The 8,029-nt window shown below is 30.7% G+C and overlaps 2 protein-coding genes across 2 annotated transcripts; both read right to left on the minus strand.

The window, feature by feature from the left end:
- Positions 1-2,099, minus strand: LOC123670955 (zinc finger Y-chromosomal protein 2-like). The gene is made up of 2 exons (XM_045604550.1): positions 1,865-2,099; positions 1-1,253 (listed from the first exon to the last, which is right to left on the minus strand). The coding sequence occupies exons 1-2, from the start codon at positions 1,918-1,920 to the stop codon at positions 86-88; spliced, it is 1,224 nt and encodes a 407-aa protein (XP_045460506.1). The 5' UTR covers positions 1,921-2,099; the 3' UTR covers positions 1-85.
- Positions 2,100-4,496: 2,397 nt separating this feature from the next.
- On the minus strand, positions 4,497-8,029 carry LOC123670956 (zinc finger Y-chromosomal protein 1-like). The gene is made up of 3 exons (XM_045604551.1): positions 7,819-8,029; positions 6,222-7,292; positions 4,497-4,832 (listed from the first exon to the last, which is right to left on the minus strand). Exons 1-2 carry the CDS (start codon positions 7,872-7,874, stop codon positions 6,263-6,265), a joined length of 1,086 nt encoding a protein of 361 aa, XP_045460507.1. The 5' UTR covers positions 7,875-8,029; the 3' UTR covers positions 4,497-4,832; positions 6,222-6,262.

Consider the following 8,029-nt stretch of genomic DNA (forward strand, 5'->3'; position numbering starts at 1 on the left):
GATATCGACATTTTATAATTAAAATAATAAATCCTCTTTTACATAATAATATAAGATTCTGAAAAAGACTCCCAAATATTAATATTCACTTGGATTTCATTTGTTCCTTTGACATAAAATGAACAGAATCTAAATGATATTTAAGGGAAGATTTCCATTTGAATGAATTATCACATAAATTACATTTATATTTCTTCAAATCTGAATGAACACCATCTATATGTATTTTCAGATAAGACTTATGACTGGAAGCAAATTCACATAAATTACACTTATGAGGTTTCTTATTGGAATGAGCAGAATCTACATGTCTTTTGATGACATATTTACTATTTCCGGCATAATTACATAAACCACATTTATGTAGCTTTAAATCTAAATGAACAGACTTTACATGCAATTTGAGATAATGCTTATGATTAGAAGCAAAATCACATAAATGACACTTGTGTGGCTTATCATTGGAATGAACAGTATTTATATGTTTTTTTATGTCATGATTACGACTTGAAGCATAATCACAGAAATCACATTTATATTGTTTCAAATTTATATGAACATGATCTATATGTGATTTGAGGTAATTCTTATGGGTAGTAATAAAATCACATAAATGACATTTATGTGAACTTGAAGAATGAACAGATTCCATATGAAGTCTGAGACTATATTTTATATTAGTAGCATAATCACATATATCACACTTGAATGGCTTCAAATGAATAGTATTTATATGATAATTGAGCTCATATTTATTTTTAGAAGAGAACTCACAAAGATGACAGTCTTGTTGCTTTGAAGCAATAATAGTTTTCCAGCTAGTAACTCGTTTTGCATTGAATAGACAATTTTTTTTTTCTTCACTCTCTTCTCTCATTTGAATGGCGCAAGGAACACTTTGTTCACATGTGTTATTAGAATCAACTTCATTCTCAATTTTGGTTATGATTGCTTGCTCCTTATGAATTTGACTTTCATCAATAAATTCTTCAACAATATCCAAATCTTCAATCTTAACCTTAAATGTTTCAAGACTTTCTTTTTCTTCATTTTCTTTCATTATTTGAACGGCGTGAGGAACACTTTGTTCAGATGTATCATTAGAATCAACTTCATTTTCAATTTTGATTATAAAGGCTCCTGTGTTATTGACTTTTATTTGACTTTCATCAATAAATTCTTCAACAATATCCAAATTTTCAATCTCAGCCTTGAATGTTTCAAGACTCCCTTCCGTTTTGAAAACATGAATGCTGAAACATTATAGAATTATGCATTTATTTACTCTTGTAGCTTGTGTCAGTCAAAAAAAAAATCATATTAATCTACAGTACAATACAATTTCTCATGCAAATCACATGGATTATGATAATTTATCGATATTATTAATTATATCATGCAATATATAATAAATCAAAATTATTTATTGAAGCATATATAGCTTGTCAAATTCAACACATCCGAAAATGATGTCTGAACTAGATAGAAAATGAATGAAAATATTTCAAATGAAGTGTTACACCAGTCTGACCTTTAAATTCTGAAAATTATGAGGAATTCATTTCGTATCTACTAGATATATTACAATATCTAATGTAAAGGATTTAATTGGGACGGATGGTGTTAAAATAATAATCTGTTACTTTTTAAGGCTTTCAGTATGCCAATAGACTTTTAGTCCATATTATCAATTACAAACAACACAACAATTCACCAAAATCCATATAATAAAATGTATATTTCCTCATTCAGAATAGAAGATTCCACTTAACTTTAATTTAAATGTATAATAATTTTATTGTACTAAGATCAGTCTGATGTAATAAATTCGACCACTTAAATAAATAACAATTTTGAAACTCACGATTCACTAAATGAAATATTTGTTTTGTCTTCGATGGGATGTTGTATAGATTCCATTTTGCTTGGATACAATATGAATCGTTCGATACAATTGAATTACATTAAGCCAAATTAAAAAAATCTTAGTTGATTAAGTCTGTGTTGATCTTAGAACATTAATAATTAATATCTATCTATCTATATTCTACATAAGGTGTTGATATTTTCTAGAAGGTTAAAATTCAACCATAGATTTAAATTTGACATTAGACATTTAGACAATTCGGAGACCTGTCAAAAAAAATTTTTTGTTTAAGATGTAAAAAGTAAAAACCGAGCACGTTCACATGACGAGCGGTTTACGCGCGGTTGAATGAGCGGTTGATAATTGGATACCGTTCACATGGAACGCGGTTGCCAAGCGGTGACCGCGCGTTGCCGTAACGGCCCGTATTCAGTTTGAATTCTACATTTTGATTTGAATCTGGATTCAGTATCAGATTTAGGTGAGAATTAAACGTTTTTAAGTTTTGATAGGTAATTATAGATCGAATAGTTTCTATTATTCATCAATTAAAACTGATCCTACTTAAATCATCTTCGTTTTGCCGATGACATCGTCCTAATAAGTAGCAACATGCAGGAATTGAGCGAGATGTTAAAACAACTTATTGATGCTCTGAATAAAGTCGGTTTGAAAATTAATGTTTCGAAGACCAAACTTATCAACAACACCACAGAACACATAAACATTGACGGCACACAACTTTAAAATGTAGAAGAATATATAATATTTAAGACACTCAATAAGAATCGGCAAAGAAAATCAAACAGCAGAGATAAAAAGAAGAATCAGGCTAACTTGGATGACTTTTGGAAAGATGAAATATATATTCAGGAATAACGACATCCCATAAACCTTAAAAGGAAAGTTTTCGATGCCTGCATATTACCGGTAGCGACATATGGCCTGGAAACTATGGCAATAACTAAGAAGACCACAAACCAGCTGAGGGTGATGCAGAGAGCGATGGAAAGAACTATGCTCAATGTCAGTCTCAGAGACAGAAAAAGGAATGAAGATATCCGACAAAGAACTAGAGTCGTAGATATTATAGCGCGTGTTGCAGAATTGAAGTGGCAGTGGGCAGGACACGTGGCTCGACAGAAAAAAAAAAGTAAATTAAATTCAACACAAATAGCAGCTAGAATACAGTTGTTTAAAGTTTTTCAATAGACTGCCTAATGAAATCAAACAAATAAATAATTATAAACCATTTAAGAATATAATATTCAATTTATTGTTGAATAATTATAATTAGAACCATATACTTAGTATAGTAGATTTCTGCTGTTAAGTGGTAGGTGAATGTTATTTTGATACTATTTCTCTTCATTTGTATTTGTTCTACGTGTATCTCATGATTTCTAAATAAAGAGCTATTATCATTTTTATGTGGTCACATAATAAATTTTTTTTCTTCATTAGCATCTCCTTCACAGGATATGATGACGAGTTCTTCCCAAGCCCGTCTCCTTGAGTTTTATCTGAATATACACTACTTGTCATGTCGCATATTACAGGAAAATTCTCAATTTCATCTATGAATAATTTAGGAGCGTCCGGTTCCATTTTGAAATATTTCTGACCGAACAGATCGAAGGAAAATACGTAAATACGTCTCTGGCATCTATCAGCTCGTGCCCGCGCGGTCATCTGAACGGTTACATTAGAAACCTATGATCTCAAACCGCGCGCCAACGCGCGGTTACTACGGGCAAGCTCTAGAACCGCGCTCTACGCGCGGTCCATAAAACCGCGCGGAGGCATGTGTACGCTTCGAAGAAAATTCATGTACTTGTAAACGCGCGGTTTCAAACCGCGCGGAAACCGCTCGTCATGTGAACGGGCTCTTATGCTGGATTTATGCACGGTACCCATAGACCTAATATCAAATTTGTGATATTAGGTCTATGATTATTTGTAAAATCTGTGGTCACGTGACTAAAATATCCGTCCGCTCTCGGATGCCGAACGCGCTATATGGTTATAGTTAATTTTTGGTTGTAGAAAATTTTGAGTTTTTGATTTCTAGGATGTCTTTTTCGTTGTTTATTTGTACCTTTTAATTGGGAACTCAGAAAGTAGATGATTGAATTGAAACGAAAATTTTTCGATTTGGAGGAACCTGGACAACTATGTGTTCGATAACTTATTCTTGCAATTAGCAGAATTACGTGTTCCTAAATGCTTTTCCATTTTATCATATTTACTGAAAAAATGTAATAAAATTATTCGAATTTCCCAAATAGAAACCAAGATATAACGAAATACTTGAAAGCCTTTTTTCAGAGATGCCCTGTTACTCGAGAACGAATCAAGATATCTATGGTCTGCTTTCTGTTATCCTATTATTTCGAAAAAAGAGATCAGGGGACCTTATAGATTTTTCCCTATAGTTCTCGAGATGCTTTCAGTGAGCATAAAATTTGGGACACCCTGTACTGAATGTGAAGACAAGTTATAAAGGTTTTAAAAATGCTCTGTTCAAGATTGAAAGTTACTTCAGTTCCTGCAATTATTAATATCTAATCAAATAATTCTTTCAAGATGGGTTTAATCAACTCTGAGTTGACCAATCAATACATTAATGGTTTCTTTATAAGTTTATTTGATCTAGAAATAGGGCATTCGGTATTAGAATGTAATGAAATCACCCTAGATACTATAGTACATTAGAAATGTGGACCAGAAGATTCATCTGGAAATGTTTATAATTGATTTGGTAACAAAATATTTCATGCATTGAAATAATTAGAGTACATTACCCTTCAAATTAACTTTTCTTCTTCCATATACTTCAATCATGGAGTGTTTATTTTCTTAGCAACAATAAATTCATTTTGAAACATTTATATATTAGTATCACAATTCAATTAATAAAATTAGGAATGACTAAGATAGCAGTATGATCACTTAAATACTATATCGGGTGTCCCAAGGTGAGTGGCCTATTAGATTATTATGGAAACTATTGATGGTAAAGATTTCAAACTTTGTGGATAGATATTTGGCCATATAAGGTACATTTTTAAAATAATTTCACATTTCCAGTGTTGCCGGATGTATGACAATTTGGCAACAACTTTGTTATTTTAAATGGGACATCCGGTATTTCTATTTTTTTATGAGACTCCATAAAATATTAAATCTATTCACTCTTATTTTTCTTCCCTATCTTTAACGGTTTTTGAGTTATTAATTATTTTTCGAAATTTTAGATCAAATGGGCGTATTACGAAAATGACTCTAGTTCGCTCAATATTTGAGATTCAAGTCAGAAATTTTGCAAGTCGTTGGATATTGATCTGATCTGTGTCACTGCTTTTGAATTATGGTTGTCAATAATACAGGACGGACCAAAAAAAATCATCATTTGCCAAGTTACAAAATTGTAAAAAAGTCTATTTTTTCAAATTAGACACCTAGTTTATTTTTCAATTTTTGGAATCAGTACAACACACTCTACAATTTTTCTATTTACCTCCATATACCTATCTCCACTGGATTCCGAGTTATATGCGTTATATGTGTATATCTTTCTTGAGCCATTATTTATAGAAAAACCTCGGAACAAAACACCTGTTAGGCAATAATTGTTTATTTTGACATTAATGGATTGAACTGATTCATTGATATATCGATCTATGAACGACATAGAGAAAATAACAATACAAAAGAAATTAACGCTTATTGAATCAATGTGAAATCTAATAAACGCATATAACTCGGAATCCAGTTGAGATAGGTATAGGGACGTGAATAGAAAAATTGTAGAGTGTGTTGTTCTGATTCCAAAAATTGAAAAATAAACTAGGTGTCTAATTTGGAAAAATAGACTTTTTCACAATTTTGGAACTTGGCAAATGATGATTTTTTTCGGTCCGTCCTGTATTATTGACAACCATAATTCAAAAGCAGTTACACAGATCAAATCAATATCTAACGACTTGCAAAATTTCAGACTTAAATCTCAAATATTGAGCGAACTAGAGTCATTTCCGTAATACGCCAATTTGATCTAAAATTTCGAAAAATAATTAATAACTCAAAAACCGTTAAAGATAGGGATGGAAAAGTAAGAGTAAATAGATTTAATATTTTTTGGAGTATCATAAAAAAATAGAAATACCGGATGTCCCATTTAAAATAACAAAGTTGTTGCCAAATTGTTGTACATCCGGCAACACTGGAAATGTGAAATTATTTTAAAAATGTACCTTACATGGCCAAATATCTATCCACAAAATTTGAAATCTTTACCATCAATATTTTCCATAATAATCTAATAGGCCACTCACCTTGGGACACCTGATATAATCATTTAAACATTCATGTTTTCAAAGAAGAGTCTAAATGTTAATCTGACTTAAGTTTTACTTGTTGCTTTAACTTATCATGAGCAGACTCTAAATGACGAGTAAGTTGTGATTTTCTATTGAAAGTACTATCACATATATCACATTTATGTCGCTTCAAATTGAAATGAACAGAATCTATATGTATTTTAAGATGGGGTTTATAATTTGAAGTAAAATCACATAAATCACACTTATGTGACCTCGAATTCAAATGAACAGAATCTACATGTAATTTGATGTTATATTTACGACTTGTAGCATAATCACATAAATCACATTTATGATGTTTCAAATTTAAATGAACGGAATCTACATGTGATTTAACGCAAGATTTACGACTTGCAGCATAATCACAGAAATCACATTTATATTTTTTCAAATTTAAATGAACAGAATCAATATGTGATTGGATGAGATATTTCTCATTTGTAGCGAAATCACATAAATCACATTTATGTCGTTTCAAATTCAAATGTACAGAATCTATATGTGATTTGAGGTGAAACTTATGATTAGAAGCAAAATCACATAAATGACATTTATGTGCTTTCTTATTGAAATGAACAGAATTTATATGCGATTTTATATTATATTTGCGACTTGTCATATAATCACATAAATCACATTTATGTTGTTTCAAATTCAAATGAACAGAATCTATATGTAATTTGAGAAGATCCTTTTCATTGGTAGTGAAATCACATAAATTACACTTATGTTGCTCTTCATTAGAATGAACAGATTCGTCACTGCATTTGAGAACGTCCTTCAGATTAGAAACATAATCACAAATATTATATATTTGTGGTTTAATATTTGAATGAACTTCACTGTTTTCCTTCATTTCAACTGTGTCAAGAAAACTTTGTTCAGATGAGCCATTGGAATTAACATTGCTCTCATTTTTGACTATGAATACTCCACTGTTATAAATTTGACTCTCATCAGTAAATTCTTTGATATCATCCAATTGACCAGTCTCAACTTCATATGGTTCACAACTTACTTCTTCTTTGAAAACTTTGTTACTGAAACATATATAATTATTTATTTATTAACCCTTTCCACTGGAAGACAGATATTAAAAAAATAATCTTTTGTAGCTTAATTCAATATGTTTTTTCATAGAAGGAATGAAAAAAAAATTGAATTTGCTTGGATTAAGCATATACAGAGTAAATAAAAACTACTTGACATGAAACTAAAACAACAGTATCTGCTAGCAAATATCTAGAATAGAAAACAAGATATAATTTCATAAAATTATACTGAACCCTATAGGGACGTAAGTCATATAACCATATAAAGTTGTTCAGAGATTCTAAATTCCAGTTTAATCATGGCAATTCTATAAAGATGCAAGATGATGGTTGTGTGAGACTTTTTTAAGTCAAACAATGAATGGAGCAGAATAAGAATAAGGTAACAAATAATTTTTATTCCGTTCGCATGTGAAGGTCGGTCTCTTTAAAATTTTGGACCACTTGATAATTGAGAATCAAGAAAACGATATTCAAATTCAGTCTACTCATCAAAACATGTTTTTTCACTCACGATTCACTAAATGATATATTTGGTTTCTCTTCAATAGGAAGTAGGGCAGATTCCATTTCGCTTGGCAGCAGTTTATAAAGCAAGTATTCAGCACATCTGATTTACTGAAAATCATTCAACCTCACTTTATATGATATGTGATGAGATAAAATTCGAGAAAATCCCTGATAAGGTGATAGGAGCTTTTGACATCTTATCTTTATGAGGAGAG

The sequence above is a fragment of the Harmonia axyridis genome, chromosome 1, assembly GCF_914767665.1.
Source record: "Harmonia axyridis chromosome 1, icHarAxyr1.1, whole genome shotgun sequence".
NCBI lineage: Eukaryota > Metazoa > Arthropoda > Insecta > Coleoptera > Coccinellidae > Harmonia > Harmonia axyridis.

What these genes read in the sequence shown, in the direction of transcription:
- LOC123670955 (XM_045604550.1), bottom strand. Translation starts at nt 1,920, where the DNA reads ATGGAATCTATACAACATCCCATCGAAGACAAAACAAATATTTCATTT. An exon ending in AATATTTCATTTAGTGAATC is followed by an intron (nt 1,254 to 1,864) that starts GTGAGTTTCAAA and finishes ATAATGTTTCAG; the next exon opens with CATTCATGTTTTCAAAACGG.
- LOC123670956 (XM_045604551.1), bottom strand. Translation starts at nt 7,874, where the DNA reads ATGGAATCTGCCCTACTTCCTATTGAAGAGAAACCAAATATATCATTT. An exon ending in AATATATCATTTAGTGAATC is followed by an intron (nt 7,293 to 7,818) that starts GTGAGTGAAAAA and finishes TATATGTTTCAG; the next exon opens with TAACAAAGTTTTCAAAGAAG.